This window comes from Apodemus sylvaticus, chromosome X (genome assembly GCF_947179515.1).
Source record: "Apodemus sylvaticus chromosome X, mApoSyl1.1, whole genome shotgun sequence".
Taxonomy (NCBI): domain Eukaryota; kingdom Metazoa; phylum Chordata; class Mammalia; order Rodentia; family Muridae; genus Apodemus; species Apodemus sylvaticus.
Genome location: NC_067495.1, coordinates 130538186 through 130557828, shown reverse-complemented (window position 1 = coordinate 130557828; position 19643 = coordinate 130538186). Strand labels below are relative to the sequence as shown.

The window sequence follows — 19643 nt, the reverse complement described above, 5'->3', positions numbered from 1 at the left end:
ATTTAAGATCCTTATAACACCCTTTGTCCTCACACCTTATTCTGATTTTATTTATGGCAGTTTATTTGTGATTTTTTAAAATAATTTTTGACATTTTTATACATGTTTAAATACTTTTTAATTACTCTCACATTGCAGCACTGTCAGACTGGTTTCTCCCTACAAATGCTCTTTCCCACATCCATGCCTTTTCTACACATACATTTTTAGAGATACTTTGTAATCTATATGCCTGTTCTTTCTCATTGATACTTGGTGGGCAGATTCTCTAACTGCCTCAATTTCAACATTTCCTTTGAGCTTTATTTTTGTTTTATGTATTTTACATCTTTTTATTTATTTAATGTGTATGTGTGTTTTGTCTACAAGCATGTCTGTGCACCACATGTGTGTAATGCCCATGGAGTCCAGAGATGTCATTGACTCCTCTGGGACTGGACTTATAGATGATTTTGAGTTGCCATATAGGTGCTGGGTCATCTGGAAATCAGCCAGTACTCTTGACCACTCATATTCTTCCAGCACCTTGAGTTTTATTTTCAGGTGCCTGCTTTCTTCGAAGGTTCTTACTTAGATTTTCTTAACAATGTCAGATTTTTTTTTTTTTACTTTTCTTTCTCTGAATGATCTACATATTCCAGGTTTTAATATAGAAAGTTAAGTGGTTAGAAACAAAACGAGTTGTGTTTTTGAAGATATTGACAACTTTGCTGTAATATTATAACTTTATAGTTTTTTCATAATTCCTAAAGTTTGGTTCAAAGTGTTCAGTTTGGTTTGGATAGCTATTTTGAGGTCAATAAATTTTGTTACTGAGAAAGAGATTTACTAGGCCCAAAGGCTATTATGCTTCCGCTCTCCAGCTGGATACCAGATTTCTAGACCACATGTTCTCTTGATTGTGATCTTAAAGCCCATTGTGTGACGCATTTTCAAACATACTCTCCAGTTATGTATGAGAAGATAGGCCCTCCGAACTACAAGCAATCAGGACCCTCTGGATTCCAGTGAATAATGTGCTTCCATACTGTGATTACATGAGCTGAGAAGAAAATTGAAAACCTGGAGGTTATATTTGGTGTCCATGACACTCTCATGGTTTCTGAGAAATTTAAATGTTGAAAAGCTCAATGAAACTATTAGTGCAAAGTCTAGAATTTAAGTTTCTGATAGATTGTGTTTTTAAATTAAACTTTTAACATTATTTCTCAAGAGTACACATTTTAGAAAGTATTGGAGATAATTGGTTAAGCTAGTGACTATAAATTGATAATAGCATCTTGTATGGCACAAAATAAGATTTTCATAAATGTGAGCTATTTTTGTTTTTATGTCATTGTGTGTACTTGTAGTGCACATGTTTGTGTGGGTATGTGCATGTGTGTATTTTGAGGTGGGCAGCTTGAGATCTGGTATCTTTATTGCTCACTTTTTACCATATTTTTATAACAAAGAGTCTTACTGAATCTGGAGCTCACTAGTTGGCTATGGTGGCTGGCCAAATAGCTCTAGCGAACCTCCTGTCTCAGACCCATTTCCCCCAGTACTGGAGCTGCACGTCGTGTGGGTGAGGATCATAATTGTGGTCATCATGTTGCAAGGCAGGCACTTTGCCCACTGAGACATTTCCTCAGTGCTAACAACTACACCTGAAAACTCTCTTTTTTTAAATTAGATATTTGCTTTATTTACATTTCAAATGGTATCCCCTTTCCGTTATCCCTCTGTAAATCCCTGAAAACATTCTTTAAGATACCAGTTTTTGTATGTGTTGTAGGATGCTGGGCAAAATAATCCTCAGGTTTTATTGACTATTTTGTGAAATCTAAACTTGCTTTTGGAGTTTTTACTCAATATGATTTCCAGTATCCTACTTGATTAAAAATTAGTATAGAAGCATTTTATATTCCTGACCAGAATATAGTAGAAAAAAATGAACTCTTATAAGTAAGAATACAGTGGAAATATGAAATATGCCAGATCTTCAGATTTGGGGTGAATAGAGTATGAAATGGAAATTGCACAGCCGTTAGTGGAAGACATAGACCCACCAATAGTGTCAGTTAGTGCTTATAACTTTGAAGGAAGGTATTGCCTTTCCTGTAGGGATTAGAAACTGCTGCTGATCCGTTTTGTTGTTGTTGTTGTTGTTGTCTCGTAGTAGTCATTTTCATGGTTGTCAGCAGTAGGTGAAAATTCCTCCACAGCCAGACATTAAGCTCCAACACAGATCTCATTTGTTAGTGAAAGAAACCAAATAAACCGGGACAATGGAGTTCGCCCACCTCTTTGGAACACAGATTGCCAAGGTAGCATGAAATTAGGTTGTCAGTTCTTCATTTGTGCATCAAAAAGCTTCAGGTATCTCTGCCCTGGGAAACTTTCTGAGTTTGTGCTCAAGGTTGTAGTGATTAATAGGTTATGCTATCTTTCTGTGGCTCTGATAACTACTGGGTGCCCATTTAAAGTTCTTTGGGGTATTTTAAATATTTGACATGCACTTAATTTCCCACATCCCTTGTTTAAACCAGAAGTCTGATTTTAATTAACATGCCTTACAAATATAGGCACAAAAGTTATTTCCCAAATTACTGAGGCAAATGGGAGCTGAAACTGATAAAGTTCATAGAACTGTTTTGTTGTTGCGTACCTGTTTTTTCCCTTTTCCCCTCCCTCCTTTCCTTCTAATGCTGGAGATGAGCCCAGGTCTTCACACATGCCTGGCAAATTACTCTATCACTGAGTCATGTACCCAAACCTAGAAAACTGTTTTTCCTTGAAAGACAATTTAAATGACAGAGTTCAGATGTTGCTTTCCAACCTCACAGGGTTAAACCCTTTGGGGGACAGGGGAGGTGGTTTAGCCATTAAGAGCACATACTGCTCTTATGGAGAATGGGGCGTTCAGTTCCCATATCCTGCCCTTAAACTCTAGCTCCAGGGGATCCAACTCCCTCTTCTGGCCTCTGACTCCCTCTTCTGGCTTCTCTGGACACTGTACTCACAATTACACCCCACCCCCACAATAAAATCAAATCTTGAACCCTAGTTTACTTATTAGCTTTCCTGTGCTGTGGAGGTCTTAAAATCTTTCCTTTGGGGCTTGTTCAAATTGACCTCGGGAGTTAGAAGACCACTTGTCCCATCGAGGCTGACTGGTTTCATTATGAGTATATTGGAGTCACACAGCTTTGTTTGGCATTAGCAAGTCCATTAACTGTTTATGTCTCATTTAATTAAACAGTGTTTAAAAGCCAGAATATTTAAAGTTCTAATTTTTTCCACAAAGACATTTTCTGTGAAGAATTGGTTTTGCCAATCCAGTATAAATCACTCTGGGATAGGAAGAAAATATCAAATTCCTATTTTAGGAGCCCCAGGAGGGAGGAAGAGAGCCTTAAGCTTGGATGAAGACAGTGAGATGGAGAACTTAATAGTATGTTCCATTTGCGTTCCCTGTGCTTTACTCTCCATTCTTTCAGACCACAGCCATTGTTCCCCTTGACACGAATTCTAAACGACTAATTTATAGACACGTCTTTTCATCAGGTGTGTGATATGAAGCCTCTTGAAGTAGTAACTTCAGACACAAGGGTCAGTGCTCTTGTATAGACATTTCCACAGAATTCATATCCATAGCATTCTCCATTCCATAACCTGCTACAAAGTTCAGCTCTGGTTTTTGAAACAAGGATACATATTTAAAATGAGGGACTCTACCAATATTTTTAGCAACAGTATTTTTCTGTTGTTTGGCTGTTTTTTTTTATAACTGCTACTAATAAAGAAGAGTTGCTGACTATTCAGACCAAGAGAATACCTTCATTTGCTGTAAGGTTGTGATGATTTCTGGTAAGGAAGCCCTTACTGGATGCTTCATCCTAAGTGTAGTGATGCAATTCTTTATGCTGCCGAATCACCATGTGCTACCTCAGTTTATCTTGTTGACACATTATCATTCTTAGGATACTCATATGTTTGACCAGAGATAATATGGGTTCATGGTAGCACACCTAACAGCATCTTAGAGGACCTGAATTTAGGCCTCAGTACTCAAAAAAAAAAAAAAAAAAAAAAAAAAAAAAAAAAAAAAAAAAGAGTTAGAGTCGTACTTCATGTTGTGATCATAAAAAGAGAAATATGCGTAAGAATATGTTCTATGGTGGCGTGGGGGAAGGGGGTGCCTCAGCGGGCCTGTGCTGAGGCCTCCCTTCTTCCTGAAGGACCAGACACATGATGGTATATAGAATAGAGTTTATTCAGGGCATGGGGAAGGGAGTTAAGGGGGTAGTGGAGGCAGAGAAAGGCAGAGAGAGAGGGAGAGAGCAGAGATGTAGAGGCCGGCCATGACCACAAGGGAATGGGAGAGAGGGGGAGCAAGAGTGAGAAGTAAGAGAGCAAGAGACAAGAGAGAGAGAGAGAGAGATGAGAGAGAGAGGGTGGTAACGGTGGGGTAGAACTTAGAATCCTAACACTTAGGCTCTTTATAAATATTCAAAGAAAAATAAACATTATTTAATAGTTTTGTTATTTTGAATGCAGGGCTTATAGGAAAAAATGCCAGTGCAAATTCTTTTGAAAATTGAGTGTTAGTGAGCTAACTCAGTGGGTTTAAAGCACTTGCCATGCAAGCTTGCTACTTTGATATTGATCAGCTACTGAAATTTTTCTTCTCACCTCCACATGTGGGTTATAGCACATTTACATGCATGTGTGCGGATACTAACAGATAAACAAATATTTGAAAGTATAAAAACTTCATAAAAAGATGAGCCCATTTGACAAAATGAGGCTCGCCTGTTATAACAGCAATGATCAAAAGAAATCATTGCATCTTTTTTTTTCTTCCATGACTATAGATACAAACTAAGGTAGGTTGTTTAATGGGCTTGTGAAACAGTAACTAGACTTAACTGTTATTGGGAGAGGGGAGGAATGTGATTTTTGTTAACCTAGGGCTACTGTGGAAAACTTCAACAAAGGTTGAAAAAAAATCTTTGAAAATATTCTTCAGATGGGTGAAGTATCCTTCCTTTTATGGCCTCCTTTCTCTGAATAGAAGACTCGAGTGTTCTCTAGGATACTTGTGAAATCCTGGTCTCCATCTGCCTGCCTCAATAGGCATTTCCCATATGCCCTAAAGGGTGCACTATAGAGCCATTAAGCAAAACAAAGGACCTGAAGCAAATTTGAAACTGTGAAGGCTTTTTAAATCTTGTCAGCTTGCCAATTCAAGCAGGGTATGGCAGGTGTGTTGGAGATCTGTAAAGCCAAAATAAATGGCCACAAGAAATTCAGAGGTAATACAGATGTTAAGGGGAAGCTTAAAACGGAAAGAAATCAAACATTGAATTCATTGTTCATTCTGGAGCCCTATAAAAGTAATTTAAGGAGTGCTTCCTCAGCCATTGCATCTTGTGGGTGCTGAAATACTAGGCTTTGGCCAAGCTTCTGTTTTGTGAACTGACTTGGAGAGACAGAGTGGAGAAAAGGAGTAGATTAGAAGAATGTGAGCCAATAAGACAATAGAGCCTGTTGATGGCGAGTTTGTACTCCTTTGGAATAGCTTCCCATTTCTATCAGATCAGCAGAACATAGTTCTGCCTACTTTGTGTGTGTGGGGGGGGAGGTGTGAGTTGGGAGGGAGAGAGAATTTTTTATGAAAAACTAAAGGATTTCTTAAAACAGTGTACTTTTTCAAACGATGTACTTACTGGTGAGTTTGTTGTATATGCACGAAGTTTTTATACTCTCCTTATATTTTATCGGGCAGTCTTATGGATGAGCATTATTTTGAAGTTTATAGTTGTGAGAAAATACTCAAATTCACTGTTCCATTGCTTACAAAACCTAGAGAGGTAGACAGAACTCTGCTTCTCAGAAGGTAGTGATGAAGTTCCTTCCTAGCAAGGTCCAGCTGATGGACTAATGTTAAATTACTGTGCCACCTTAGTATCCTTCCAACAAGGAGTCCTTAGAAGCACAACAGTACCTGAGATTCTGATGACAAATTAAAAGGCACAAAACTGAGAAGCATATTCTTTACAATCAGGGAGTTGGACAGAGCAAAGTTGTGTCCTGCAGACAGCTAGAATAATGGGGGAAAAAGTGATCTTTGCCATAAGAACAACCCAGTGTTTTGATATGGTTTAAAAGGCTGATTATGGAGTCAGACTGCCTGGCTTGATCCTCAGCTCTATAACCTACTTAGCTCTGTGAAGTTATGCAAGTTGCTTAACCTTCCTCGCCTCCATTTTCCCATCTGTAAGATGAGAGCGATAGAATCCTCTCCAGGAGGAAACTAAGCAGCAATAAATCTTAGTGTGAAGAATTCCTCAGTATTTCTCTTCATGACTCACTTCAGTGCAAGTGTTTAAGAGTAGATTTAAGAGTGTTAATTAAGTCATAGTACCTAGTGTTCCATTGATGGTGAATTACAAACTTGTCTTGAATTCATAATACTTTGTGTCGACTTCCAGCTGTTCACCAACTCTCTAATATAATCTTTCCAATTCTCTGGCTCTTAAATTAGTTCTTTATCTAAATGAACATAAGAAATTCCACAAAGCCAGAGATCTTATCAGTATCCTCAACCGTGCCTGGCACATAGCAGATACTGGTACATGTTGGTTCAGCACAACTTGGGGATATTCTGAAAGGGATGATACACACCAGGCAAGAATGGAATGCTGCGACTGAAGCATAGCCACACCACAACACGACTAGCTTTCCTCTCCTGAGAGCCCCCGGGGAGATAAATGTCTTCTATCAAGATCTGTGCAAAAAGCTTGGAATCAGAAGATATTGCCTTAAGTCACGGCTTCATAATGTCAAACAAGAGGGTTAACTATGAGTTTCATTTCTTTCATCAGAATATTTCAGCTATCACTCATGGCTTAGAGTATTTTTGAGATAGCATGAGAAAGTCCTAGGGTTCCATTCTCAGCACTTCAGAACAAATCCAATAACTAAAACATGCAGTCCTTTTGAGAGATCCAAAGATCAACGTAGTCCTAGCATATGGAAACTGTAATACAAAAAAGAACAAACACACTAATTTCATGCTCTGCATTGGAGGATTCTAAATCGGAAAAGGCCAAACTCTTCCTGTTGCTCAAATATAAAGCTGCAAGGCTAAATAAAGTTTGACTGTCGCCCAAACTAGGTGATCTTAAGTATGTAATAAAAGCCTATCTTTGGTGCATAGTCTTTCAAGTACAGCTGCATGAGAGACCTTCAGATTCCCACCAGCTCCTTTTGTTGTTGCACTTCATTTCTTCTGAGACAGCTCCCTAAATATTTTCACCCTGAAGGAAGGAAGACATGTATTGGCTAGAACCGTATCAAGGAATTGGCCAGGGTCCTATCCAAGATCATAGGAAAAACAAAAAAACAAAAAACTCTTCTGCCACCCACTCCTGATGTTACATGAAAGCAGGCATAAAGGCCAGTTCCTCTTGCATTTTTTTATTTGTGTAATCTCAAAATTAAAAAATATAATTCATATCATATCTACATGATAGACCTCTAGAAAGGTCCAGATCTTTGCTGTTTATGTTCAGAGCAAATCCTTGACCCTTATAAATATTCCTCTTTTTTGGTGGTTGTTTTTCTTTCACATATGTGATTTAGTTGCAGAATTAAATGTGAATATAAACTTACACGCTCCAGAGTACACACTTGCAGTGTACTTCCATAATATTCTAATCCATTTAGAATATGCGAGCTGGATTTACTCTTAACCAACAGTGCTGAGATGTAATGTCCAAGGTGTATACAATAAAGCTTGCAGTAGCTGATCCCATCACTCAGTCGAGTTGCTTTCTTTTCCTTTATATATTTTTGTTGTTGCTGCTGTTACTGTGCCTCTTTACACTTAAAAAAAAAAGTTATGGCCTTATTAGGCAATATTTCACATACTGTCCAGTTTATTCATTTATAAGTGCACAATTTGTCAGGTGTGGTAGCACATCCCTATCCCAAGATTTCTAGAGGCAATGGCAGGCAGATCTTTGTGATTTCAGTGCCAGCATGGTTGACATAGAGTTCCAGGATTTGTAAATAATATTTCTGTAAACATTGCCAGAATTTCAAGCTTTTTTTGCAATAATACACTGAGGCATTTAATTGCTTGGTTATATAACACTAGCACACCATGTTTATCATAACCACGGCACCATGTTTTTTCCATTTGCCTGACAACTTTAAACCTTTAGAACATGGTTGTACCTGTAACACAATGCGAAGGGGATGCCAGAACAGTGAGAGTAGTCCTGGAGCTTCTGTTAAAAGCCCACACTATGCCCCCAGGCCCATTATTGAGTAATTAATTGTGATTCTCATTCCCAGTTAGCTATTAAGTTTTCCAGAAGGGGACTAGAGTTTGTTCCCGAGAGAAAAATGTAATACTTCCTAAGTCATCAGTGATCCCAAGTCTTTATCCAAATGCCAACTTAGTTCAGTAAGCTGTAAGAAAACGAAGTCCTTTACAACACATTTTAGAAAACTTTTCTATGAAGGAAGTCAGAGGGAAAAAAAATGGCTTGCCATTGACTAGATAAGCTTAATTATATTGACTAGGCATTTAATTTCCCAATGGTAACTGAACAGTCCAGTGATGTTGAATCTCCTCTGGACTATGGAAAAGATGAACAGTAAGGGGTTGATTGTGTTAAAAATATAAGTGAAAGATTCTCAAGAGTTTGAAGTTCACTTTGGATGCCATTAACAAAGTAGTTGCTTTATTAGCTATTTAGAGCTGACTTCTGTTTTGCTGTTACTTCAAGTTATATTGGCTAGAACCGTATCAAGGAATTGGCCAGGGTCCTATCCAAGATCATAGGAACAACAAAAAAACAAAAAACTCTTCTGCCACCCACTCCTGATGTAACATGAATGCAGGCATAAAGGCCAGTTCCTCTTGCATTTTTTTATTTGTGTAAGCTCAAAATTAAGTTGTTCAAGTTGTACGCATGGCATATCATTGGCAAATTAACTTTGCATGCATCTTTTCAGCTGAGTTGCTTGCCACTGTTGCTGGTTGACACTGAGCTAACTGTAAATCTTCAAGCTGCATAATACCTAACATATTGCTTCAGCAACGCTTTCTATCTCACCTACCTGTGTGTGTTGAAACCTTTCTTTCATAAAATAAAATAAATAACCTGGGAAATATACCCAGGAACAATAGTCCTAACTGCTCAAGGAATTTTCTCAAATTGAAAGCACATTTTATAATTCCATCCTCCATTTCACTTCATAGGAAGTGAGTCTCCAGCTACTTGTGTCATGAATGTTTCATATATGTTTTCCATACATACATATATTCCTGTGTTCTGGTTTGAGGACAAACAATAGAGGCTGCAGTCAGCCATGATAAGATTAGTTTAAAGACAGAATCCTGGTGCCTCTAAAAACCAGACACACTCAAGTAAATTGACTGTGTAAGGGGCTGTCATGATATTTTCTGCATAGTGGACACCAAAATGCAGGATACTCTGAATGTATCAAAGTCAACAATCATTTTTAAGAGACTGGGATGTTGCCCAGTTTTGTACTACACTGGGAAGTGCCCTTTAATTGATTATAGCTGACTGTACTAAGCTGCAGTGTCAGTGTGTAGCTGCTTCCTGTTTTACATAGGCTAGATACTTTTCTTTCAGAATCTAGAATGTGAAAGGAAGCATTGTAGTGGTTTAGCTAATTTCATTTATTTTTTTCTTACAGGTTCTGAAAAGTGCCTTTTCTGAAAACTCTGCTGCTTGGATTCTACTCTAGAGCTCTCTTTCCAAGCCCTCTCCCCATATCCCCTTCCCACTCCTACCCTACCAGACCTGCCTTGCTTGTAGTTCACTGTCAGCAACTTGCCCATTTATTTTTTTCTCTCGTTCTCAGTTTTCTTAGTCATTTTTCCTCCCCTTGATTTTGCAAAACTATATTTTTAGGTTGTAACATCCTCCCAACCTTAATCTTCAGAGTAAAGAGTTGGGGAGATAGACTTTTCTCTCCTTGATCGAAGACCATCCACAAATTGAAGGGCAGCCAGCAACATATGCTTTTTGTAAGAATAATTGAAACCATCAACTAGACAGCATAGGATTCTTTTGAACGTCTGCCAGTTATTTGAAGCAAATTCAGCAAAGGAACAAAATATAGCATTCAATATCTTAACCTTTCTAGTTGCCTTCTTAGGACTTGGTCTCTAGTTTGATTTTTTGGTTATTCTGATGCAATGTTGACTTACTAAGTGGCTTTTAGTCTTTGACCAGATCAGACTTGACTTTAGTGAGAACCTAAGTGCTAACAAATGCTCCACCAAAGCAACCTGCTCTTACTTCTTATTTGGTTCTGATTCCTTTAGATTCCTTGAACCATCTGCAGTCGTATTATTCTCTGAAGAGGGTGCATTGATTGCCAGTTTGCTCTCAGTATGACACCTGTCAATGTAGCTCTAATCCGTGATACCAAGTGGCTGACTTTAGAAGTTTGTAGAGAATTTCAGAGAGGAACTTGCTCTCGAGCTGACACAGAGTGCAGGTTTGCCCATCCGCCAAGAGTTTGCCATGTGGAAAATGGCCGAGTGGTGGCCTGTTTTGATTCACTAAAGGTGAGTGCCATGTGTATGCACATAATTGCTTCAATGTGTTGATTTCTAGACATTTGAAAAGAAGATGTGCTAGAAAAGAGTAAAAGTAATAATAGTATTATAAAAGTATGTATTATTTGGTTTAAGACAAGGCATACCCTTTTCTTTATGCTTAGTTAAACCAGTTGAAGGCTCATTATACTAAAGTCAACTTGTCAAGATAGATATACTTGTAAAAACGAAAACTCAGGAATTTTTGTAGGACTGAGATATTGTAAACTTGCTGGAGTTTAAACAGGTCCTCTGTATGTATATCTGTCTGGTCTGTAACTTACTATGTAGACCAGGCTAGCCTTGAATTTGTACTAGTCCTTCTGCCTTTGCCTTCTGAGCACTGGGCTTCTAAGCATTTCCCACCAACCTGGCTAATTTACCATCTCATAGGATTTTAATTTCTATATAGAATTTAGACTTTAAAAAATTATTGGAATTATTCATTTTGATTTATCTATGAATATTTTGTCTGCCTGTATATATGTACAATATGCTTAGTACCCACTGGAGGCCAGAAGAAGGCATGCGATCCCCCAGAACTGGAGTTAGTGATGCTTGCTAACCACCATGTAGCTTCTTGACGTCAAACCTAGATACACTACAACAGCAAGTGTTCTTAATCACCGAGCTGTCTCTCCAGCTCCTAGAATTACGATTTTTCAGTGCAGTGACCAAAATTCTCATGCAACAAAGAAAAAACCCTGTGATGAATTACATTATACATATATGTATATATAGCTTATTTTGCATATTAGTAAGATATAAATGCCTTATAAGACCAGTCACCAGTCAGACAGAACATGTGCATTAAAACCTCACTGTTCATGAAGATTAAGCATATTGTTATAAAACTAACCTCACTAATGTCTCTTCTCAAACACACAACTGAAAACTTCTAATTTGTAAGTATCAAGAAAATCTCACTACCACAGTTCTCAAGCTTAAGAATAGCAAAATAGAGGGCAGGTGATGTGCTATATACAGGAGGACTTAAATGATTGTGTACCATGAGAATGTATTCATTTTCATGTTTTGTTCAATGTTTTCATGTTTTGTTTAATGTAAGGAAAAGAATATGAAAATTACACCAGTGAAGCAAAAATGTGAGTGGATTCTTGGTTTATTAAATAGATTTGCTCTGATGAATATGAAATGAAATTTGAAATTACAGGCCAATTAAATAGGTTTAGCAAGAATTTTTAGAAATTTCATGATATTATATGACTATCATAATGATCAACTTCACCCCACTAACATTGTCATTACTTGCTGCTGCGTTGGCTATTAGAGGTGCATTCTTTGTGTGTTGCTTTCTTCAGAATATATTTCAAATGCCTTGCTATGAATGACTCTTACGATTGGGACCAGAAGTGCTTCACAAAGTTCTTCAGATTTGGGGTTATTTTCATGTACATGACGAGATAACCTTGGGATGGGACCCAATTTCAAATGGGAAATTCATTTATATTTCGTATATAAACTATTCAGGACCAACAGGTCATTTTCATGTTGGTGCTTTAATTCTTCTGTTGTCTGAATGCAAAACGAGGCAATGTATGGTATTGTCCAATTATAATGTTATATTGGTGTCAGAACGTTGGATTTTGGAACTTTTTAGTTTTTCAGATTAGGGATGTTCAGCTTAAAACTATGTATGTAGTTTTGCTTATTTCTTGGTTGCTGGTTTTTGTTGTGGACCAGTCTAGTTATGGAATCTCATTATGGTAAAACAAAGGGCAGTACTAACATTGAAAAACTCTGAAATGCTTTTATTTGAAGCAGATCTAATTACTCAACAGGTTGTTTTTTGGCTAACCCTGGTGGCACACACCTTTCATCCCAGAAATCTATGGGCAGAAGCAAGTGATTCTATATTAAGTTCAAAGCCAGCCTGGTCTACATAGCAAGTTTCAGGCCAGCTAGAGCAAGATAGTGAGATCCTCTCTCAGAAAAGATATTTCTTCATTGTTTGCTTCATTCTGGGTTGTGTGTTGAGGCACTGAGCTAGTTAACTTGTGGTATCTTTCACCCAGGGCACATGCAAGTCCAAACGTTGCACTAGATCCTTTATCATCTTGCTTCTGGAGATCTGGAATACAGTTCCAGCCCCACTAATCTGATCTTTCAGCTCTTTTGTTTCTCAAACCTTAAGTTACTTTGTCTTTAACAGATGCATAATACCTTCACTACCTGGCTTTCACAATGTCTGTAGAGATTCCAAAGAGACAACACAAAACAAGAAACAAGTATAAGGTTAACTTCTTACAATTAATGGAGTGTTTGTTTTAGGAGCTATTTAAAAAAAGATTCCATTTATGTAGAATTTATTACTTAATGCTGCAAGCTCATGTGCATATAGCCATTGTGATGAGGGTGATTTTAGTTCTACAATTTACATATATCAATGTTCTGTGGTTTACTGCATGATAGGGAATTAATCACCATCTAAAGATTCTGTCTTTCTAGGCATCAAAGAATGAGGGAGATACACATCTCTATAATCTTTTATAGACTTCAGGTCAGTGTCTCTATTAAAGGCAAAAGAATGCTTACTATAAAGTAAACACATTGAGGACAATAATAAGAGTAAATTGCTTAATTATTTTCATATGCTGTATACTCTTCTGGATCCATTGCTCTTAAATTCAGGTATTGTGTTCATATCTTGATGACCAGTCAGACTAAATAAAATGATTTACATAATTCCTAAGTTTTAATTTCTTTTCTTGAAAATTAAATATTTCAAATATGCAAAGCCTTTTATATATTTATTTTTCCATTTAGATAGCACATTCATCAGAGTCCCATGTCTGCATAAAAGCTTTGTATTTCTTTTTTTTTGCATTGCTTCTTATCCAAGATATGCATGAAAGCTATCCTGAGATCAGGGTAATTGACCTATGCTGATTGTACTCCTATCATATGCACACACAGAGAACATGCCTTAATTATTGCTGGCACATTCATTGTTTCTCTTAAATTTGTATAATTGAAGCACCATTGAATTTATCTGTGTACTGTTTTTTTTTTTTTTCATCAGTGGTTAAATAAGGAGTCATTTGGTGACTTGTAGGCTGTGGGTTGGTAGTTTTTTTTTTTTTTTGAGTCACACATGCATGAGTGTGAATATGTGTGTACATGCGTGGCATGTGCACGTGCATGTGTGTGTATGTGAGTATGTTCCATTAGTATTCGCTACTTAAAGAGATGATGTTTCTTTGCCTACATTATAGGCACAATAGACACTGTCCTGTTGTCCCTTGTAATGAGGGAAGGTCATGACAATAGGAAGGGTCATCAGAATGGATTGATTGTGCATTGTGCTGAAGGGTTGCACTGATAACTCTGTGAATGCTGCACCATTTTCAGACAGGAATCTAGTTTATGATGCCTGTAAACAAATTCTCAGCTACACAGGAAAGTCTTGTGTCTTGTTACTATGCAGCTGTTTTTGACTCAGTTACCTTGTCTTCTTAGTACATTCATTTCAAACTTCCCTGTGACATTGATTAACCCATTCTATACTGACTCTCCATGGTATTATGTGCTGTCATTGATTTAGATTGGCATGTAGAATCAATGACCTGTAGATTTAACAAAAGATAGTATGTTTGTGATGGTTTTCAGAGCTACCTGCATACTCTGCGTCAAAAATATCAGGCATATCTTGATCCTCCCACTTTATTCTTGATCATCTACCTGCTATATTGCAAATACATAAATGCAACAAGTATTGCATTATAGCACATTGACAGCAATCATATCTACCTATCATAATCAGTACTTTGGGTGGTTTTGTAACAACTACTTGCTGGTTAAGCCATGAGAGCAGTCATAGTCAGAGGACAATTATGTTAATCCATATATATTCTTAAGTGACAGGAACTGGGAGAGTAATGTACATTAAGGACCTTTAAATAATGTCATCCAACCTTAAGCACAATGATACTATGAAAAATTAAACATGTTATATATAAATATAAATATGCTTGCAGATAATAATTGGCTCTAGGATTCATATGTTCTATATTTTGGGCCACTAATCAGAGCAGTTCTCAGTAGCTTAAAACTTAAGTATCTGGGAGCTGAGGTGGTAGCACAGTGGTTGTTTGCCCAGCATAGCCAAGGCCCTGAGTCTGATCTCCAGCCCCACACAGAAAAAGACTATTTTGACTGTATAGTTACTCATGCGTGTTTGGTAGGTATAGCTTGCTGGACTCTTACCATAATCCTAAGGATTAAACAAAATATAGTACCATTTATGAACTCCAGCAGAGTGGTTTGCTTGCACTATAAAGCCTGTCTTTCTGAGAGTCATGAAAAATAATGTTTTACTTAAAAATAGCTTGGATAATGACCTTAAAAAGGAATATGCCTTTATTTATATAATCTTTTGAGGAATAGTTTTAAAATCTCATTTAAATGAAAAGTGGATTCTTGATTAGCACCCAAGCATCCTCAGCTTCTTTGAACTTTTTGTTTGAAATAAATTTAGATTTAGAGAGAAGTTGCAAAAATAATAGAGGCATTCCCTGTGTACTCCTCAGCAGATTCTCCTAGGTGTTAGGAGCTTACAGCGCACTCATTGCAGTCATCCGACCCAGAGAATGAGCACTAAGCAAAACTTCTAAGGAAGGGACTTGACTTAAATTTCCCCAACTGCTTCCCAAAGGCTCAGCAGTTCAGATAATTAGCTTAAAGAAGTTTTGTGTCCATAGAATTTAAAACAAAACTAGGCAATGAGGAATTTTGGCTGCTGAAAGACTATTCAGTTAAAAACCTTTACCATTCATACATGAGGAAACTGAAGAATTAGTAAGAGAACATTAATTCCCAAGATCACTACAAAGTCATCGGAAGAACTTGATGACTTGAGTCTTTATTACAATTGAGAAGAAAAATGGAGAAAATATCAAAATGAAATTTAAATTAAAGTTTATGCTTCCAATTGAGAAGAAAAATGGAGAAAATATCAAAGTGAAATTTAAATTAAAGTTTATGCTTCCGTACTTAGTTCTTTTTCTGCGGTTATGTGTTAAGACAGGATCTTAGAAGCAGCCTAGTGTCTAATTCTCGACAATTCTCTTGACTCAGTCTCCCAAGTGCTGAGATTACTGCTCTGAACAATAATGCCTAATACTCTTACCTTATTGTTAATCATTTAGACTGTTCCAAAATGGAGAGTGGAAAGGAGATACTGTTGTTTACAATGTTATCTAACATTATTTCCAAGCACCAGAACACTGAGTTGTCTCTGTCCTTTCTTTTTCCCAAACCCTGCATTATTGAATTAGTTAATCAAATTGGTGGTTGATTTTTCATAAGACTCTCTGATATTGTTATGTACTAGTAAAGTGAACCAGCTAGCTAGTGATATCTGTCACCAATCACCTGGAAATATTATAGTAGCTGTTTAGCCTCAGAATGGATTTAAAAAACTTGGAACTCTAATTAACTTTATTCAAAATGTTGTTTTATAGGACCATAGTTCAAAGTCATTTCTCTCCCACCTTGCAACCAAATTGTAATTGGGCACCTGGTGATATATAACTCAGGATAGGGCCAGGAATGTATTTGCTAATTGCAATTTTGATTATACCATTCTCATGTGATAGGAGAAACTTGAAAATCTGAAATTAAACTGTGTATTGTATGTCAGCTTCTCAGTTATGAAGAAACTCTTCCATGTTAAGGCAATACAGAAATAATTTTGTTTCTGTTAGCATAACTATATGAAGTCGCTGAAAATACTGTCCTTTTCTAAACCATATTTTTGTGAACTGTGGGTACCAGGGTTGTTTTTTGTTTTTGTTTTTGTTTTTTTTGGAACATTGCTTTGTACCCAGGGTATAATTTGCTGAGTGCTCATTTTCCCTCAAGAGATAAACTTTCTGACTGTACCATCCTTAAAGTAACTCTCTTTCTCTAAATCCCATGTCATTTGATCTTCATCTTACAGATGTACATGTTTCAGAGGAATCATAGATGTCTGATCTCATTATCTTTTCATTTTCCTGTATGTATTGAGCTATATAATCAGTTTGGATTTTTAAAATTTGTTTTAGCTATTTGTGTTGTGTAATCTGGATTTGTAATCCTCTTTGGTGTTTTGGCATTGTTTGGTTTTTCTTTTATTATTATTAATGTATTTGGTTAAGTAGTTAATTAATTTTAGAGAGGTTCTTTCTGTGTATCTCTAGCTGTTCTGGAACTCAGATATCCAGTCTCTGCCTCCTGAGTGCTGGAATTGAAGGAGTGGCCAGCATGCTTGCTATATTTCAGGGTTTTGATTCCTATACTGACAGTTACTTTACCCAAGGTCAAGTTTACTGCCAGATGTAATTATACATGTATTTAATTTCTGCTTTTTTTGTCTTGGTGGTGTTCTCTTTTAAAAGTCGGTAAATGATCCCATTTTTGTCAGTGTTTTATTTTCTAAATGATCTCCCCTATCTGGAATCAACCACATGATCAGTAGAAATAGACTAAATTGTTTACATAGCTTATGATAGATTTGTGTAGTATTATTTACTGCCATGAGTAATCTGTTATTTGGTTAAAGAGCATATGGCTATAGGATACATCATTAGAAATAGTTTTTCAGCTATGACTTTGTCAGAAGCATTTATTAAATTTATATATACCTTCTAGTGGATGTTTCTATCATAAATGATTTTTTTCCTGCTAAAATTGATTTTTTGACACACTCAAAGTTGGTATAAAAATTACCCTTTGCTCCTGCCCATATTCTTCTGGGTAAGCGTAGACAGTGAGGGTGGTTTCCAGACTGTGAAAATTGTCCCTAAATTTGAAAGTGTAGAGCCCATAGTAATATAACTGTGTTAAATACAACATGTTCTCCAAACCAAGGTATATATTGTGTGCCAGCCACAATTTGCTGACAAACTACATAGTAGTGATATTCTAAATCTTCTACATACAAAAATGTACAGAATGTGTTGTTGCCTTTTTGCATAGCTGAGAATGAAAATGAAAGGCCGAATGCCTGCTAGCTACCAGCTCTACTGGTAGCTGTTTTTGTAACCCATGTTTTCTTTTTCCTTTTTTTTATTGGATATTTTCCTTATTTACACTTAAAATGCTATCCCCTTTCCTGTTCCCCCCCTGAAACCCCCTATCCCATCCTCCCTCCTCCTGCTTCTATGAGGGTGTTTCTCCACCCACCCACTCCTGCCTCCCCCTCCTCGTCCTCGTATTTCTCTACACTGGGGTAGCCCGTGGTTTTTATTGCTTTGTTTTGTGACAGAATCTCACCAGTATCCCTGAGTGGCCACTAAGTCTGGGCCCTCCTTTCTTAGGCTTTCCAAGTGCTGGAAATATAGCTGTACAGTCCTGTTTAGAGCTTCAGACTACTTTCCTCTGTGACTTCACACTCTTTTTTCTAGCTGTGTTTTATGCCATTAAATACATTATGTGGACAGCATTGTATTGTCCCTAACCTTTTACCCAGAAATGAGGTTGTTTTAAGACTACACTGTCACATTGTCCTCACACCTCTGTCCATGGGCCTGTTTAGGAATGATAGTAACACTGACATTATAATTTGAGGAATCCTAACATCTTCAGGAACACTGTGTTCTTGCTTCAAAGATTTCAAAATACCTAATGGCAGAAGTTGGGGTTTTTTGAATGTTTATACTCATCATTTATGTAAACTTACATTTTTCTAGCTTCGCAGATAGCATAGTTTGTAGTTTTTGCAATTTCTTGGTTTCTTCGTTTTTAATAACCAAGAAGATACCTTGTATGGAAGTCCCTTCAAAGGGCTAGGGCTTCAGCTCAGCAATAAGGCGTATGTTTCACACATGGAGGACCCCAAGTTCTATTCCCAGCACAGAAAATCACCCAAACAAACAAAAAACTTTGGGAAAAAAAATCAGTCACAAATGTAACCAAAAGACATGAAAACCACGAATATTTTAAATCTGCAGGCAGGTACTTTGGAAGACTGTGATTTGTTACCAGAATTTGTATAAATGTCAGGGGTTATTTAATACTGACAGTCCTGTTATATCCACTAGAAGTTCTATATGAATTCAATTCCCAAAGACATGATTTGTTTAACAAACATTTATTGAAACATCTTACTTATTAGACACTGATTGGATTGAGTTCACAAAATTTTGGAAGATAAAACTCCAAATTGATCTCTTAGTATAAGGTGGCTTTGTTATGTGTCTTAAGCCATATTTTATCTCACAGTTAAGAGTCCACAAGAAGGACAGTACTGGTATTATCTCTAGCTGTAGACATTAGAGACACAGAGTTGACTAAAGTGGCTTTTGAAGTATTCTTTTAAGAAGGGATAGTCGGATATTCCAGGCAGAAGGGATACTCTAAGCAAAATCGGAAGGGGGATGCAGGTGTGTCTGAGTATTAAGTTTGGACAGGCTGGAGCATAGAGCTTACATTGGAGAGGCAGGGGCTTAAAATTCAGCGAGCTACATGGAGAATGTGACTCTGTGGTAGTGCTTGCCTAGTATGCATAAGGCTCTGAGTTGTCTTCAGCACACACGAAGCCCGTACAGAGTTAGGACTCTAGGATTTATTTTGGAGCTGTGAGAAATCTAGGGTACTTTTTAAATGACATGTGTGCATGGTATGTGTGTGTGTCAGATCCTGGCAGTGGTAAGAGAATGCCATCAAGGGTGAAACCATTTGGGTACATATCTATTAATCTGTTGTAGCTCCATAAGTCATGTGTTCAACTTGAAATTAGATTGCTTGGATGAATTTTCAAGTACAGAATCTTTTAAAAGTGAAGACTTGATTGAATATCATTGGATTATCACATGAATATTTTAACAAAATATTCAGTGATAACCATTTAGGAAAGTCTTTGAACTGGGGTTCTAGTAGGATTTCTCTGTAGATAAGATTACTAGCTATTCTTGCAAAGGACCTGGGTTCAATTTCCGGTATCCACAACCATTGGTAATTCCAGTTCCAGGGGACCTGATACCCTTGTCTGTCCTCTGTAAAG

The 19643-nt window shown here is 37.1% G+C and overlaps 1 protein-coding gene across 13 annotated transcripts in view; it reads left to right on the top strand.

The window, feature by feature from the left end:
• Mbnl3 (muscleblind like splicing regulator 3) overlaps nt 1-19643 on the top strand; it is a 92247-nt gene that overhangs the window by 27069 nt on the left and 45535 nt on the right. For 7 of the 13 annotated variants that reach the window (XM_052170501.1, XM_052170503.1, XM_052170507.1 and 4 more), the window contains exon 2: nt 10361-10606. The exons of the other annotated variants lie outside the window; for them this stretch is intronic. In XM_052170501.1, coding sequence (XP_052026461.1) covers nt 10430-10606 — 177 coding nt within the window. In that variant the 5' untranslated portion in view covers nt 10361-10429. The remainder of the gene's footprint in view (nt 1-10360; nt 10607-19643) is intronic. 13 annotated transcript variants of the gene reach the window in all.